We start from the raw sequence: 18,260 nt of genomic DNA, 5'->3' as shown, positions 1-18,260 counted from the left end.
GATGTATGCAAGCAAAATGAAAACTCAGTGAAGATCCAAAAACGTGAGATGTACCTAGCAATGGATGCATGTTATTTGAGAATCGTCCTATAACCATAAAGCAATACCAACCACAGTGGAAGGAATGAGATGGTCCACAAATCTCAACCACACATCCACTGGGAAGGGAGAATGGCATGTTCAGCAAAGCCAAGGCTAAATCATGACTGAATAAGGGTCGCAATATCAACAGAAAGCCAGCAGATGTTGATGAAAGATCCTGACGAAGTAATGAAGTGACTTAATCAATAGAATCAACAGAATACCAACAGGGATTGCGCGATGAATCAATTACGGTAGGACCAACACGTCTGAGATTTGTAGGACCAGAGCTAAAGGACTAATACTTCTGAGATCTACAAGTCCAGAGAGCTGAAGGACCAATGCTTCTGAGATGTACAGGACCAACACATCTGATGTTGGGCTTGGGCTTGGAGTCAACTCATTGATTTTATGGAATGGGCCATTACATAGTGCTTGATTGTAATCAACCATCTAATAATCTATTATACTGCACTTGTATGATTTTTATACTCCCATTGACAGTCCATATTCTAAATAAAGGAGGAGAGTTGCATCAAGTTGGCGGCCAACATCAAAGTTATGTCATAACTTTTATCATGAATCTGAATAATATAATATAATTACCTAATCACTAAGGTAAGAATATATAGAAATTTCTTTTCATTGTAAATCTTCCTACTTGAAATGATGGGTGGAATACAAACCCAAGAGCTGGGCCCAAGGTTTAGATTAGACCAAAGGATAAATGACTTTTGTGGAAGCATGTACTTTTAGGTATGGGAGGCAATGGGTTGTGCACTCCGCCAAAATTGCCAATTTGTGGACCAAATTCGTCGTAAAACCAAATAAACGACAAATTTCCTCCGTCACTGTTTATTGGGTCCGTCTCAGATTACCGATGGATTTTATCCATCGTAAAAATAAAAAATCCATCGCTGAAATTTGAAAAAAACCACCCGAATTATTCATCATTAAAAATATTGGTGATGGATAAGGTCCGTCGCTAATGTGAGGAGAGCAATGGACAGATTAGAAACGGATTGGGTCCATTGCTAAAATATCTACGAATTAAAAAAAAAAAAATTTGTTAGATTTGTTTGTATTTTTATTTTTTTAATCATACACCTGATAGTCATTCAAAAAATAATTCACACGATTGTTTAAAAATATCATAATCAATCAATGATTAAACATGTGCGTGCATGTTTCACCCATTTAACATTCATTAAGACAATAATCAACACAATGCCAATAAAATAGTTAAACGGTCTATTTAATGATTTCAGACTACAAATGCACATGAATGTCCATTTTCCATGCTACAAATGTTTATAGCAATACAACTTTCTATGCAGCCAGATAGCCTGATATAGCCAAAGAGGCATAATCGTACATTAGTTGGGGACTGAAAGTAGCTGCAACATCTCCTCAGCAAATCACAACCACAAAACAGAAGATGAGACCAGTCGGCAATAGGGCAAGCATGCTTTGATGCTCTTCGACATCTGAGAACCATAATAGAAGCCTCTGCTAATTCTTTAAACTTCAGCATTCCAACTACCAAAGCAAACATCAAACATGCAACAATGAGAATACCATCCAAATACACATATATAAACCATACAGTAAATACGTGTGAAAAGACAAAAAAAAAAACACAAACATATAAAAGTGACCATGCCAAATACACATCCAACGTATTCCCTGTCTAAAGCTCACTTTTTAACCATGTTAATGAAATGCCCACATCAAATATATTAAGCAATGCCCATGGCTACATATAAAATTGTAACGCTTTGGAAAAATCCGTACAAAGATCCGAGCACCACCTTAGGCAGAAATCCTTAATGAGCGAATCCTTTAAAAATTTGACGAAAATTAGTTAAGTACTAAGCTAAATTAATTAGTGAATTATCTTGAACTACTATCTATATGAACCACAAGACCCAAAACCATTAGAATCGCTAACTCAAAATTACCTAAAAACCTAGGAGTAATCTCAAAACCCAGTTGCTCCCGAGATCACATTAAAACTTCAAATCGGACCTGGATCACGCGTCAAAAGACCGATTACCGCAAAATTATAAGGTTATGACCGCCATACTGGGCTTGTTGAGCATCGTGGGAATCGAACCCAAATAGTATCCAGAAATGCACAACTTGAGCCCTGAGCAAAGTGTGTGAGAAATGCTAGTATCTTTAGAAAATGAACTCAAACTAAAGTGAATTGGACCATTCTCTTCTAGGTCAAATTGAAGGTTTCAGACCGTCAGTTCTTAACCAAACTATACCCCTGGATCAGAAAAATTTTCCTACACATGTCAATATACTTGTGGCCCTGATCGAGTGACGATGACCGTTGAACTGAAACAGGTCCTCCACGGTCGATCTACAAATTTGATCGGACCAAAACCTTAATCTGGCTTAGATCCATGGTCAGAAAATTTACTCCATGACTTGGGTGAGAAATGGGCCTCTAGATGAGTCCCGTTTACTCGAAACAGACACCCTTTGGCTATAACCTAGGTATACCATGGCCCTGAGGCCATTGACATCAATTCTGGGCCTATATAATACCCTTAAACTACCCCTCTCATTCCATACGATTTTTCTCCAAACCCTAGGAGAGAGAAGAGAGAAAAGAGTGAGGAGAAGAGAGAGTATGGGAGATCGAAGCAGAGTCCCTCTCTTACGACTACATGCACTAGATCGCCTCTACGTCTAGCTACACAAATCATTTCAACTTTGATTTGGGTAAGAAATCCTAACTCTAATCTTGTTTTAGGAATCTAAATAGAGGAATCGACGAAATAGCTAACCTATTTCATGATTTAGGTAGCCGTTGTGTTGTGGACGGAAGCGCAGTGTACGAACCATGTTCGTAACGAGCAAACCGATGAAATGTGCAGACTATAAATATTTAGGTTATGGTTTTCAAGGCTTTCAATGTCAGCAATGATTTATGTCTAACTTGATTGTTGCCACATGACCTTAGTTACGATGTATTCGATAAATTGTACATGTGTATGAACTATGTGAATATATTATGTATTCCATGTGTTTGTTGAAATGTTTGAATGAAAGTGAAATTACGATTTATGCTTGCCATGACTATTAATCTAGAATACATGTGTGTTGTGTGTATGACAACTCCTTCATGAAAGGAATTGCCAAAATATATGCTATAACTAATTTAGTTTGTGTATATAGTATTATGTAGTCTAAGTGTTTGATAAAATGTTTGAATGAGAAAGTGTTTGACAAATTGTTTCCAACAAGGGTGTTGAGATAGGATTCTCAACTACCTTGTCCACAGTTATAGTTTCTTTCATGTAATGTAATTTGCTACTACGCGATTTATGGTTGAAATACATATGTGTGACAATAGGTTCAACGAGTTCGATAAAATGCTCTAATGAGATTTATATTTAAATTGTCTGTTAAATGCTTTTATGAATATCACATGTATCCCCATGCTATGTTTGAGTATGTTTGGGACTACGTCAATGCAATCGGTAACGATTCCCGATTTAGTAGCCGAATTCGTTTTGCCACATTAGACATGTTCGATGAATCCGAGTCATACGCTGATTGTCGATAGTGGTTAGACCACGCGGAGTGCTTACGCACTCCATGTCGATCAATTCAATGTGTGCTTATACCAATTGAACTTGTCAAATAACCCGATTGGCCTATTGTGTGTTTACCATGTATGGACGCTACTGCTTGAATCTAAGGTACCACTTACCAGTGTAAATCCGTTTCAACCATGTACCAAGATCCGCTAAGACTCATGAGCCGGGCATGGTAGTATGGGACACCATGGTCAAGTTGTTGGCCTACGCTGGGGTGACGAGCCTCCCCGTAGTGACCAGTGAGCAACCCAAACTCGTAAGCCAAATATGGTGGTATGGGACATTGTACTCGAGCTGTCGGCCTACGATGAGGTGATGAACCTTCTCGTAGTGACCTCGAGTATAAAATAGGCCTACGTTGAAGGTGACGAGCCTCTCTGTAGTGAGCTCGAGTGCAAACTCGTGAATTTAATTATCCACTGCTTTCATCAGGGGTGATGCCTTACAACTTGCCTATCGTATGTGACTAACTAGGATTGATGACCCTAGATGGATCCTTGTTTGGGTAAATGATATAAAGGGAGGTACCTTAGTTTTCCAAATCTGCTGTATGAATAAGCCTAATAAATTACTTGGCTAACACGACCATGCACTGCATTGCATGTGTTTTGGTGAGGAAGCACACGTTTAGGGAGTTTGTCATGCGCGATCGTGAGATGATGTCACTGAGGGAGTGCAGGCGAGGGCATGCATCATTACGCATATCATTCTTGCATTAACAAGAGTAATTAGGATATGATTGTTGTATTGCTTTATCATTCTACTTGACTGAATTGATAACATGTTAACCTTCGCCTTATAGTACCACTGAGTTGATCACTCACTCCCACTCTGGGACGGTGTTTTAAAACACCAACCAGACTCTAATTTAGATGTAGGTAGTGATGCGGCTTACATGATGGAGCTGGACTTCTTCGACATGGAGGAGGAGTTCTCCTACGTTCAGCTCTTAGGTGGGTCTGGGTGGACCTAGATTTGCGATCGCGGGGATTACATGGACTCTGGATTAGTTGAACATTTACATTTTGACATTTTGTGTATTTTGAAATAACCTATGTATATATTCATCCCAACTACATAATCATACTCTAGAAGTTATTAAACACGTACCTATACTTTATATATTAAATTCAGTTTCCCGCTTGCCTAATTACATTGACTATGGAGTATGATATGCTGAATTGGTGTAATCCCACTCATGTTTAATACATGAATATGGACAACATTTAATCATCATTATTTATATTGCATAAGTGATGCGTTGGAACTCGGAAGTTGAGTTTTGCTTGACCCCCGATTTTCGGGGCATTACAAAAACCCATTCCAACTAATAAGCATTGCTACATTTATGTATAGATGAGTACTCTTATCATAGAAATAGACTCAAGTCTGAGAAAATCCATGCTCAAAAATCATGCTTACCTGAATAAACTTAAATTTCAACCAATAGACATCAATAGCTTCCGTAGCCTCTCACTCTAACCAATGGCTAAGAACACGCCCTTTAGCTCTACATCCTTGGTGAGGTCACCACTCGCCTTCAGCTCTACATCCATGATGAGGATACATAAACATTAGATTGAAAGCAGTGGTGATTGAACTCATCATTGAAAAAATCAGGTGTTTGGTCTATCAAAATGTTCTGTTTGAAAGAAAGTAAACATTAAAAATGGACCCATTTCCAATCTGCTGCCTTTCATCAATAGAAGCAAAATGGATGGCCTATCCTATCCATTTTCATCAGGCCTATCCAAGCAAACAAGTCCTAAATGAATTTGGGGCTAGCCCAACTTCCCCTCACTTTGGAAGACTTAACTCCAAATTACACAACAATCCTAATAAATTGATTTGCAATTGAACTGAGCATCCAAACACGTAAAAAACTTAATAGCAAAATCCAAGCCCATATGCTCAAAACACCCAACACCAAAATTCCACCCATCCATTAATAACTAAACAACTCAACCCAAGTGAAAGTGTCAATCCCATTATTACCATTTTGCACATCATAGCATAGGAGGTTATAGCAGCCCGTGGCTTGATAAGCATCACTCTGTCATTTTTCATTAAAAAATGAAAAAAGAAAATGAGACAAAAACTTCAGCTACTTACTGTCTACTAATGTCTTCCCATGTATGGGATTCTTTATCCAGGACATAGTAAAGGCGTATTATATCTCTCTCCCTTTCACCCGGGGTTGAACTGATAAGCTTGTTCACTTCATCCTGAAAATGAGAAGAAATTTGGTATTTTATAAGACTAACTACTTAAGGAGACTGAGAACTGAGACAACAGGTTTGCTGAGCCCACATACAAGTGAACTGCTGCCCATCCACATAAAAGAACATGTGCCAATATGGCACACTTGTGCAAGATCCAAGCTATCCATCAGGTGGGCTGCACTTGTTTAGATCAAAACCAGGTTGTTCCACTCAGGTCGGCCAAAGTGTACAAAACAAATGGATGGCTAGAAAAAAAAATGTTTTAGCCAAGCATTTCTTTTGTTAACTGTTGCTCATCTAGGTGAAATGGCCTTATTTTGGCCAGAATATCTAAACTGTGTCGCATACCTAATGGAAATCTCATATCCTGTACATGTGTGCCACATTGGCGTGTGTGCCTGCATGTGGATGGGAAAGACCTCATGCAGGTGTGGGTGTAGCAACTTCTTGAGGCAATATACCAGAACTCGTGAAAGAAACCATGCAACAACTAATAAGATTTTATTTGAATACTGAGGGCCTTGTCGCTTATCTTTTGAAAGCAACCAATATAACTTTCAAGAATAACTGAAGAAGAAAAACCAACAACATTTTCAGAACTTCATTCAGGCACATTGGTTTTTATCTCGAGTGACCACTCATCAAATCCATGCCATGGGTTGTTCTCAAGATTGTTATCTGCAATGTACTACAAATAGAAAGATTTAAGGTTTTGGATTAACAACGTACATCAAGATAGTACAACTGTGTGCATCCAAACAAATCATTCATGACAAGAATAAAAGCAGCTTAATTGCTTTTCAAGTACAAACCAAAACAGTTTAATTAATGAAGAGAGTAGAACAATCGTGTAAAAGAAATGGTTGTTATGTAACAACGTAGCGGCCATTACATAACTACTTTTTAATACGTTGGTCTTTACATGCCATATTCCTCTTTCATAATTTCCTAAAGAGAAATGATTCAGTGGGCGAAGTGTATAGAAACCATCCCATACACAGTAACATTTGGCCTCATGAGCATGTCACTTACTTGGACCATCCATTAGGTCCAACCCATTCTTCTTCCACTACCATGCACAAAAGATTACAAACATTCCCTAATTCAACTTACCAGTAACTGAAGAAGTGGATAGAGCCATTTCCATATGAAGATCAAATTGTAGTAGAACTAATGGATAGTGTTTGAAGCTCCCCCGAATTAACATTGGGTTTGTAAGGAACCAATCTCACCCACAACTCAGTTTGAGACTTTTCCATCTCATGCAGCATGTGCTTGGTTCTGCCCATTTAACAAATCCAAAAATCAGTGATAGATAGTGGTTCACGGCACTGTTTTTAATTTATAGATTTAAAAAATAAATAAATAAACTGACTAAAAGGCAACTTGGCAGGTTAAGGAAGCATCAGGGATTAAGTGTCCACTATATGCTATATGGTTATGAGAATCTGGGAAATTAAAAATATATAATAAAAAAATTAAAATAATACTAAATAATGAAGAGTTACTTGACAAATTTGCGGGTAAAAGAACAAAAGAGAAAAGAAAGAAAAAAAGATAGGATGAAGGCTTACCTTTGGATGCGTGGATCGGATTTAGTACCAACAGAAGCTCCCTTCATGTCTTCGGATGAAGATTTTTTCTCTACATAGCACATAGTCAAAACCAAAAATCATAAAGAAATCTAAGTTCCACTACTACACAAGGACCTTCCTATGAAAAGTACCCTTCTGTGGGGTTATGAATTTCATTACAAATATTTGATTTTTTTTTTTTTTTTCGGTGCCATTTCAAAGCTCCAAGAGCCCACAACATAGATGCTTCCAGTTGAGAGAAGGTGATGGTGGAAAAATCATGCTTGCAACAGCAAGAAATGAGGTGTTCTCCCAAATACAAACAATTACCCAAGAATAAAATGAGAAAATACATAACTAAAGACAAGACTGTCAAAAGTAAAGAGACAATTACAAGTATGCCTCTAAGGGAGATGTATAGAATTTGCAGACATGTCTACTTAATTAAGATGAGCTCATTATTCTACCAGAACATTTGGAGAATTCATCTTCCCTCCCGACTTAATCAATTAGGAGCACATATTGGAAATCACTATACATGCCATTAACAAATATATAGTTTTAACTCAAGATGGTTCTACTCACTACAAGAATATAGGCCTTTAGCCTCAATTTTTTAGCCTTGGTTGAAAAAATGGAGGTTAAATGTGTTTTTAGCCTCAATTGGTAAGGAACTGAGGCTAAAAGTTCATTTTTGCCTCAATTGCTAGGAACCGAGGCTAAAAATCTACTTTTAGCCTCGGTTGCATAGTAATCGAGGCGAAAAGTCTACTTTTAGCCTCAATTGCATAGGAAGCGAGGCGAAAGGTTTACTTTTAGCCTCGGTTGCATAAGAACCGAGGCGAAAGGTCTACTTTTAGCCTCAATAGGAAGCGAGGCGAAAAGTCTACATTTTAGCCTCGATTGCATAGGAACCGAGGCGAAAGGTCTACTTTTTAGCCTCGATTGCATAGGAACCGAGGCAAAGGTCTAATTTTTAGCCTCGATTGCATAGGAATCGAGGCGAAAGGTCTAATTTTTAGCCTCGATTGCATAGGGAGGCGAAAAGTGTAATTTGTAGCCTCGATTGCATAGGAACCGAGGTGAAAAATATACTTTTAGCCTCGATTGCATAGAACCGAGGCAAAAAGTCTACTTTTTAGCCACGGTTGCATAGGAACCAAGGTGAAAGGTCTACTTTTTCGCCTCAGTTGCAGAACCAAGGCGAAAGGTCTACTTTTTAACCTCGATTGCATAGAACCGAGGTGAAAGGTTTACTTTTTAGCCTCGGTTGCATAGGAACCAAGGCCAAAAGTCTACATTTTAACCTCAATTGCATAGGAACGAGGCGAAAAATCTACTTTTAAGCTTCAATTTAGCAACGAAGGCGAAAAGTCTACATTTTAGCCTCATTTGCATAGGAATTGAGGCGAAAAGTCTACTTTTTAACCTCAGTTACATGGGAACCGAGGCCAAAAGTCTACTTTATATCCTAGAACCAATGCCAAAAGTCTACATTTAAGAATATTAAAAAAAAAAAATTGAGAATATTGAAAGAATTAATAATTTTTAAAATTTTTGACAATTGTGAAAAAATTGAGAATTTTGGAAAAAAATTGAGAATTTTGAAAAAAAAATATTGAGAGTTTTGAAAAAGATTTGAATTTTGAATTTTTTAAGAATTAAGAATTTTTAAAATTTTTGAGAACTTTTAAAAAATTAAGAAATTTTTTTTAAAAAAAATTAAGAATAAAAAAAATGATAATTATGAAAAAGTATGATTTTTTTAAATTGAGAATTTTAAAAAAATTAAGAAATTTTTAAAAAAATAAGAATTTTGAATTTGAGAATCTTGAAAAAAAAATTGAAAATCTTTTTAAAATTGAGAAATTTCAAATAATTGAAAATTCTGAAAAAAAAATTGAGAATTATCAAATAAAATTGGACTTTTTAGCCCCGGTTGCATAGGAACCGAGGCCAAACGTCTGCCTTTTAGCCTCGGTTGCATAAGGAACTGAGGCTAAAATTCTATTTCTGAAATATAAATTCGACAGGCGCGCATGGATGATTTTTCCCTGACTCCTTTTCTCACTCGCTGTGCAAGCGAGCGAGAGAGATCTTCGTTCTCTTTCTAGGGTTTTCCTCGGGGATTTTCACACCTCGATCGTCTCTCCTTTTTTTTCATTTAATTTTCTACAAATCTCTTTGATTTCTTCGATCTTTGAAGAACCTATCAAGACCTCGATCTCTTTCTTCGCTTTTTCGCCTAGGGTTTCTGCTCCCGATTCGTAGATTTTACTCTCTTTTTTCTCGTCTTCAGCTTCAATCTCTGTAAAAGAGCTGGAATCCTTCTTCGTCGCTCCTTTCTAGGGTTCTTGCCCGAGATTTGCTGTTTTTTCCGTTGGGTTCCTGGACAATACTTTCAAGAAGGTTGGGAGAATGCAGCAAAGATTGAAGCAGCAGCAACAGCAAATTGAGCCCTCTGTTTTGTAGGATCCGGAAGAAAGGAGATGAGATTTGAGAAAGTAGCTTCTTTCAATCAAATTGAGGTGGGTTTTTTTTTTTCTCATCGGAATTTCCAGGCCATTGTATTGATTTTGTTTTTTTTATTGGCATTTAGGTAAAAAAGGAAAAAGGAAGGGTGATGATGGATTTTACAATGGATTACGAAGATCAAAGGGCCAACACAAACCCTAGCGCTGGATATCTGTTCCCGCCTCCACCAACTCACCTTAATCATCCGTAATTAATAGTTTATGCTTCCTAATCAAATAAGGCCTGCTGGGGTGACACGTGGCAGCCTATTACACTGTCTCTGTTCATTTCTATTTTCTTATTATTTTTTGGGTAGGGATATTTGAATGCAGTTTTAGCTTTTGCAATGTCTAATGACAAGGTCTTGTTTCTCTGTTGCAAACACGCTGAGTCAACTCATTTACTGGTTAAAAAGCATCCCCAAGTTACGGAACGGCGGCCATACTCTAGCATAGTATGATGGATGATACGAAGGCAGCTACAAGTTGTTTAGGATTTCCGTACATGGCATTCAACTAATTCGTTGTTTCCAGATTATTATTATTTTTTAATTTATATATATATATATATATTTTTCATTTTATCTTTCTTTGAATATTATATATTATTCTATTTTTGAATAGGTTTTTCAATTTTCTTCTTTACTATATCCAGATAAAATTTATCCATGCATATGTTAATGTCTTTTTTTTTTTACCCTCTTTTTATACAAATTGAGCCCATTTTATTGCCTATAATGAGAAGGATGTTAACTACAAATGGACAAGGTATATATGCTACTCTGAGATCTCATTTCCAGTTATGTAGTTCTTGAATTGTCTACGCTCTTTTACTTCTTGAATTGTTTCGTTGTTCACATCATTTACCAAGACTTGGTTGTTGATGTTTTAATGTTTATTTTGCCCATGGGCAATCCTCACTTACCTTGTGATAGCTGCAGACTTGTGTTCATAGTCTGTGCATTTACACTAGGATCATCATTCAATAGTTGGTTCTAGTGGAATGTGGCAACTTCCTCATTCTTCTTTTCTTTTCTTCAAGTTTTATCGTGGTTTTAGTTAAAGAGCATTGTTACTTGCTAATGCCTATCTATTTAAAAATTCATCTGCTATTTTTTAGTAGTTCAAAAATTACTTACTAGTTTATCAAATTGTCTATTTAGTCGTGATTATTAGTATGCCTTTATTACTGAATGCTAGTTGGTTGGGGCTATTGAGCTTGGGATGCTTGGAACTACAGTTGATTCTACAGTTGATTTTAGAATTTAGGCAAGTTTCACTTGATAATGGGTTAGAACAGATCTAAAAATGACCATTTCAGTAGCTTGTACTGAGGACCCAGTCGTCATTTTAAATTTATGTGGAAGTCAAAGGAAAACGGGGCTAGAAGGGACCTATAAATGGCTGTTGTAGCGGCTCATACTCTGCGTAATTTCAGTACTCTGATGTGCTCATGTTCTTCATATTGTTGGACTGATCATGTTTGGACCAAAAGATTCCATGTGAACTTGTATATGAACTTATGCACTTGCAGGCAGTTACAACACTTTTCTCTGTTTTTTACCTTTGGCATAATCAAGCTTTTCTTTTGTCATGATTAACCGTAAAACATTTACATTTCTGTGCCATCGCTAGTCAATTGCAGTTCTCGAAATGCTAATAATTTCATTTGCTGGCTAGTCGGTCATTAACTACGGAGAAGGGTTAACCACACTATGGTCATTTAATCTTTACTGAATTGAATTATTGTGAATGGATTCAGTTGAACACACAAACATGTGAAAGAGATCTTGATTTCTTTCCCTTTTTCCTTTCTTGCACTCTCTGTGTAGTGTTCAGCAGCAAACAACTGAAGCATGTTTGAATTCAATAAAGAATGGGGAAGCAGATTTAATAAACTTGGATGTAGGACTAGCATACATTGCGTTTTTGAATTACTCCATGAAAGCAATTGCAAATGAGGTTTACTGGAACCATGCTGAGAACTATAACTCTGTCGCTGTTGTCAACCGGAAAGCTTGTGAAGAGAATGGAGAAATCAGCTTGAAGGATTTCAAGGGACGCAGGTCTTGCCATGGAGGTTACTCAACAGCAACGGGATGGAATTATCCTGTCAACCATCTCAAACAGTTTGCTGAGTCCAATCAATCAAACAGATGCAGGATTTCAAGTTTCTTGAATCTCAGATTGCTTTAACACTTTGCCATTTAGAGAGGATCTTTCCACCATCATTCTTTGATATCATGGTGCATTTGCCTATACATTTAGCCAGCGAGGCAATGTTAGCCGGGCCAGTACAGTACCGCTGGATGTACCCAATCGAAAGTTTGATGGTCCTTCAGTCACACCTGGCCCATTGGTGGCCCTATCCACTGTACGCCTTGCGTACACATGTCAATTGGAACCATCCAAATCACAAGTGTAGTTGTGTGACAGAGCATACCCCAAAAATTATATTGGCCTACCACCATTTTCCCATTGGTAGCTACCAAAATGGATGGTGTAAAAGAAAATGTAAAACTTTCCAAATCAACAGGCAAAATTGGATGGTTAAGATTGGATTATCATGTATCTTTTCTAGTCCATGCTCCATTCACATTGGGGACGATGGTTTGGACAGTCATGATTGAATTTGATTGAGCGCATGTATGGATGGATTGCTAATACTCTCTTGAGTATGGTGAACTCACGCTTGGTCAATCTTGAAACTTATGATGAATCGTCTTTTCTCATCTATTTATTTTATTTTGTTTGAAGCGACTGATGATGTCAATGCGATGGAGTGGAAGAAGCTGAGTTCTAAAGAACTCGGGATCACGACGTCGATGATTGCAAAGCCGACAAGATTAGTTCTCAATGGACTTAGGAAAAAAGGTATTGCATTTTTCTAGCATTTTATTTTCAGTCATGTTTTGAATGAATGTAATCAAGGATGTGGTGGAGATTTACAATTTTAAGCAATGAAGTACTGAGGACTTCGATATACATGTAGTAGCATTGAATTCGCAATTATCATAATGATGGGTTGGGCCCACTTTTATGTGATCCACTGTTCATTTGGTGGGCCACATCATGCATGCGCCATGCTCTAAGGATTCTCTCTCCATGGATGTTCTTAACTATCTGATTGACGGATCATTTTAATGTTAAAGGTAGAGCATTGTGTGATACCTCCATAATGTTGGGTTTTGCACATGGATACGTTAATCAAAGACAGGTAATTATGCATATGCTGACATATTGGGCTCTTCCAGAAAAAGAGGCTCTTCCAACAAGTGTACTAGTGAATTGGGTAGCAATGAATTTAAATTTCTTTTAATTGTTCTGAATGATATAAATATATGTTGTTTCAAATAAAAAACTCTTCAAGTCCATGTTGTTTCTTGATAAGGCATCGGGTTTGAATTTAGTCTTTCATTGTGTTTTGATTTTCTGAATCATTGACTTCAGTGTCTGTAGTATCTTCATATCATCCTCCTTGCAATTCTAAAGGCTTTTGGTGCAGGATATGACGTTTACCTTGTTGGAGGCTGTGTGCGGGATCTCATTTTGAAACAAACTCCAAAAGACTTTGTTCTTTTTCGATATGGTAGCTATAGTTGGTGCAATAAATGACCTGATGAGATACTTGCGCAAATGCTTCCTGTGCTCCATTGAATTACCAAAATTGGGAGATGCCATAAATGAGCAAAGGGTTGCTCTGCATTCTTCTCTAGAGAAGTGCCTTGTACAGCTAGCAAATAAGGTGTGTTAATCCTCTCTACTCTCCATATAGAGATGCTACCTCATTCAAGTCTTCGCTTCTATAAAGTTGGTCATTTAATTTCTGTATCTAGAGAAGTACCTATCACCACATGCATCAACTGTGAACTACCGCCATTAGCAACAAGATGGGTTGTTGCACATGTGGCACATTGCAAATGCACAATGCTTTAAGATGGATGGTGGCACATGTTGCATGTGTGGCACATTGGCACATAAGAAATGGACAGTTGCAAACGTGGGCACTTGGAGATGGCTGTTGGCACACGTGGCTTTGGGGAAGTTTGTGGAAAGGGTTGTTTCCTCTCCTTTTCCCCAATTTCATGGAAATTATGTTTCGTAAGTATGAGCAAGGAAATGAAAATGGTGCACTTTCCAGGAATTGGAGGGAAATGGAAATGGCGTTTACAAGTAATTTACAAATAACAAATGATATTCCAGCATATCCAAACAGGCCCTTAGAAACTCGCACTATCGGATTGGTTGGTTCTGAGATGATTTTTGTAGTTGGCATAAATTTGGATTATGGAAGTTGTATTCAATCTTTTAGAAGTTAATTCATTCTGGTTCTAAACTGTGTATCGATTTAGAAGTTCTACAAGAAAAAAAAATGTGGGAAATGGTCTTAATATTAGCTATCCATATATTAATGTGAGAACCGGAGATTTATATAATCAAAGATGATGTTGTTTGGACTACATTATTGGAAATATAACTTTGTTTGCAGGCTCAAACAGCATATGCGTATCCACATCCCTATTATGCCGGCATGATGGCAACTTACGGTGGACAAGCTCCAGTACGTCACTTATCTACAATGCCATGTTTTAATATTATTTTTTGTCATTTCCTCCAGTTCTAGACCTATACAGACTTGTGCCATTGATCATGAAATTGGTGCTTTGTTTTTAATATGAATTTGGTGTTTCTTCACTCATGACTGGTTTCAGATCCCCCCTCATTTGTTCGGGATGCAGCAAGCTGGGGTGCCATTGCCATCAGATGCAATTGAAGAGCCTGTGTATGTCAATGCAAAGCAATATCACGGTATCTTGCGGCGTCGGCAGTTGCGTGCAAAAGCTGAATCAGAAAATAAATCACTCAAGAACAGAAAGGTACATTTCCTATACAAACTTCTCCTGTTTTGTGAGTTCCTTATAAAGAGCAATGCTGTTTCCGATTGGTCCATCTTTAAGCGCCAAAAACCTGTCTTCTACATGCCGACATGTAACACATCCAAGATCATCCACTTTGAGATGTAGTCATAGGAGGTCACGCTCTATACCTAAAGACAACCATTCAAAGATCTCTATAGTTACAAAAGACCATCCCTAAACCATTTTCTAATAAAAGGCACCTCTCGGAAACCAAAAGTTGTTTTTTTTTTTTTTCCTCAAACCAAACCTTTAGTGGTCAAACAAAGATAAAAGAGAAAAACAGTTTTTGTCTTGATTTCCTCAATCTTTGATGGATGAAGGGCAGTTTTGATATTGTCAGTGATCAACAGAGTAGGTTTCGGAGGACTCTCAATACCAATCTGTACCCAGCTAATATGTTTGTGTATGTTTTCCTTTCCTTGGAATCCATTTATACATCTGTTGCCTTTAAATTAAAAAAAAAAAAAACCCTTGGATGAAGGGATTTCAATACCAACCTCTAGCCAGCTTTAAATTGTGGGACAGGAGTCACAGGACTATGATGATGATTTTTTTCTTTTTGGTTAGAACAATCGGTTGGATACAAATTAAGGGTATGATCACAGAGGACCTGGACTATCAACAACCACAGGATATGTAGTATACTCCAGGTTTCAGTTTGTGCAACTGATACCCATGTTTCAGTGATCCAAATCGTGGATATGTCATTGGCAGTTTCAAGTTATTTTTTAAAAATCTTTTTCTTTTCTTTTGTTTTTGTTGACTGGCAGGTAAGCAAGGTTCAAATCTGAGACCTCAATGTTGAAATGCACCCTGTCTACCATTGATCTACTGGCTCAAATTCTTGCAGTTTTGCTACCATCTATTTTTTATTTTCCTTTTTTATTTTCTTGCTGGTAAGATCTTTTTTCTGATTGTTGTGGATGCTTATATTCCTTCTTGTGGCAGGTTCAGCTGCACAGTATCGTTCCTTGGCAGTTAGCTAATTTGAATCTGCAACAACAAGTTGCTGGAAATAGCTGCTATGTTGATGTTGAATTCATCGATCCTGTGATTATGGCCGTTGGCAGAGGAAAGCTTCCACTGCCGATGACGCACCAGATCTCTCCCAACTACAGCTCCATCATGTTGGCTGATTTCTCTGAGATGGACCAGAGGCTTCAGTTGTTGCAGTCAAGATCTAGCAATCTGAATTAGAATCCAGTGATGACGGTTGATCAAAGCTTCAGTTGTTGAATTCTTTTCTGTTTTTTTTCTCAGATTTCTATTCCAAATAGAAACTAAAATTTCAATTTGAAAAGTCGATGTGATTCTCATGTTTTTCTCCATGAGTTGTTACCTTATGAGAACAAAAATGCAAGCCATTTGATCAATGGCCACTGAATATGCATAGGTTTATGAATGGGTTAAAATAAATGATTTAGGCTCGATTATTGATAAATGATGTTAGAAATTGATTTTAGCCTCAATTGATGTCAACAAAGGCTAAATCTATCTTTAGTCTCAGTTTTGCCTTAGTTACCTAAATTGAGACTACAACTCCCGTGGCTAAAGGTTTTAGCCTCGGTTGTTGAGAACCGAGGTTAAAAATAGATTTAGCTTCGGTTGGAGGCAATTGAGGTTAAAATTTAGATTTAGTCTCAGTTGAAAATAATGGAGGCTAAAATTTTGATTTGGCCTCATTTCGAGAAAATTGAAGCTAAAAAGGTTTTTAGCCTCACTTGAAGAATTGAGGCTATAAAAGTCAATTTAGCCTCGGTTGCTAAAATTGAGGCTAAAGCCTTTAGCCACCGGGGTTTCAACCCCGGTTTGGATAACCGAGGTAAAACTGAGGCTAAAGGCTTTAGCCTTAGTTTTTAACCCCGGTTTGGATAACCGAGGCAAAACTGAGGCTAAAGGCTTTAGCCTCAATTTTTAACCTATTTAGCCACAGTTTTGAACCGAGGCTAAAGCCCCTTTTTTCTTGTAGTGTGACTGACTGGTGGTTAACATATCATGTTACTAGATTACGTAGTAAGCACTTCATTACTCAACATAAGAACAAGTCCATATGTGTTATCATATATTACCTTCTTTTGCCTCCGGAAGATACTTGGCAAGTCGGTATTTCTATAAGTTATGACCACATACAAAACTATTAGGTATCAAATGACATTGGAACTGATTCAATATTAAAGATCTAGGTAATTCATGAGAAGCTGAATACACAAAGTAATCAAGTGTGATAATAGTTGAATGAATTGTTAAGATAACGATAATTCATGGAAAAAAAAAACTGAAAATACCTAAATGTGGCTTTTTACATGATAGATTGTCAAACCCTGAACATTCATTACCTTTAATATACCCTTCAGAGTTGCCTCTGCATTTCATACTGACCTGTGTGAGATGAAAAATGCCTTGTGTGTGTGTGCATTACTTGAAGTTGTGCACTCGCAAATACCCTCAACAACCGAGCAAGATGACAGTGGTTAAACCCTCATAAGAGGGATCATCCGTCACTGACCTTACTTGACAAAAAAGGAAAAAAGGAAATAGAAGAAATTATATGCTCACTCTCGTCCCCATCAAGCTTGTTAACAGCTTCCACAAACTGCTCATGGAGCTCAGGCGTCCATCTCAACTGTGGCTTGTTTAGAGCTGCGGCCACAGAAGTTGAGCTTAAAGGGATTTGAACTGGAGGAGAGACCAGATGCTGATGGGTATCAATGCCTTTAGATCTAACTACTGGGATAGGTGGAACTTGAGGCATTTCATAAATTTCCTGCATGAAGTTATCAACAATGTGAAAAGCAAGACACTGCCACAAACTTATTAAATAAAAGACGTGTTGAAAGAACATGTTCCTGTTAGCACCTCATTCAGGGGAGGAAAAAAAAAAGGCACATGGTAAATCTATAAGTCCAGCTCAGGATTTTCCCCATTGCCTATGATGGCTATGTTGAGTTCCTCTGACAAAATCTATAAGTCCAGTTGTTTTGTAAATGCTAAACTTTTGCTCGTGTAAGTCTCATCATCAAAGCTGCCATTAGAAGCATCCTAGTGAAATTAAGAAAGTCTTTCATCAGATCCTCTGAGCAATCACCCTCATCCCATTGATCACCAAGAACCTCACCCAAATGCAATGGAGACTTTGAATATACAGGCTGGTCCCACTTCGGAGGATGAGGAAGGAAGGGTAGGTTGCCAAGCTACCGATGGGTCTCTAAGCTTGTTGAAGATGACAAGTACAGATTGGTACAGAAAGAAGAAGATTGAGAACTAAGCTCTTTGGGGTCTTGGGGATGAGAATTATAAGAAATAGGACTGCTTGGATTAGAGTGCGAGCTTAACA

At 37.6% G+C, this 18,260-nt stretch overlaps 1 protein-coding gene and 2 long non-coding RNA genes across 12 annotated transcripts; 2 read left to right on the top strand and 1 right to left on the bottom strand.

Annotated features, from left to right (window-relative positions):
* Positions 1-1,176: 1,176 nt before the first annotated feature.
* Positions 1,177-17,033, bottom strand: LOC131233344 (uncharacterized). Of its 10 annotated transcripts, XR_009165193.1 has the most exons (8): positions 16,996-17,033; positions 7,495-7,564; positions 7,296-7,368; positions 7,034-7,201; positions 6,510-6,608; positions 5,811-5,923; positions 5,121-5,244; positions 1,177-1,620 (listed from the first exon to the last, which is right to left on the bottom strand). It is a non-coding gene; the product is annotated as an uncharacterized LOC131233344 (long non-coding RNA). The 10 variants fall into 10 exon arrangements; XR_009165196.1 differs by lacking the exon at positions 7,296-7,368 and having other exon boundaries at positions 16,996-17,026; XR_009165197.1 differs by lacking the exons at positions 7,034-7,201; positions 7,296-7,368 and having other exon boundaries at positions 16,996-17,018.
* LOC131233343 (uncharacterized) lies at positions 9,537-10,390 on the top strand. Its single transcript, XR_009165192.1, has 2 exons — positions 9,537-10,022; positions 10,094-10,390. It is a non-coding gene; the product is annotated as an uncharacterized LOC131233343 (long non-coding RNA).
* Positions 14,332-15,067, top strand: LOC131233342 (nuclear transcription factor Y subunit A-1-like). The gene is made up of 2 exons (XM_058230035.1): positions 14,332-14,568; positions 14,720-15,067. The coding sequence occupies exons 1-2, from the start codon at positions 14,539-14,541 to the stop codon at positions 15,029-15,031; spliced, it is 342 nt and encodes a 113-aa protein (XP_058086018.1). The 5' UTR covers positions 14,332-14,538; the 3' UTR covers positions 15,032-15,067.
* Positions 17,034-18,260: the final 1,227 nt, after the last annotated feature.

This window comes from Magnolia sinica, chromosome 18, assembly GCF_029962835.1.
Source record: "Magnolia sinica isolate HGM2019 chromosome 18, MsV1, whole genome shotgun sequence".
Classification (NCBI taxonomy): Eukaryota; Viridiplantae; Streptophyta; class Magnoliopsida; order Magnoliales; family Magnoliaceae; genus Magnolia; species Magnolia sinica.
The sequence above is the reverse complement of the archived record's forward strand: the minus strand, read 5'-3'. Positions and strand labels throughout refer to the sequence as shown.

Coding starts and splice junctions, on each gene's coding strand:
- LOC131233342 (XM_058230035.1), top strand. CDS start 14,539: ATGATGGCAACTTACGGTGGACAAGCTCCA. Junction 14,569..14,719: donor CTTACGGTGGACAAGCTCCA/GTACGTCACTTA, acceptor GACTGGTTTCAG/ATCCCCCCTCATTTGTTCGG.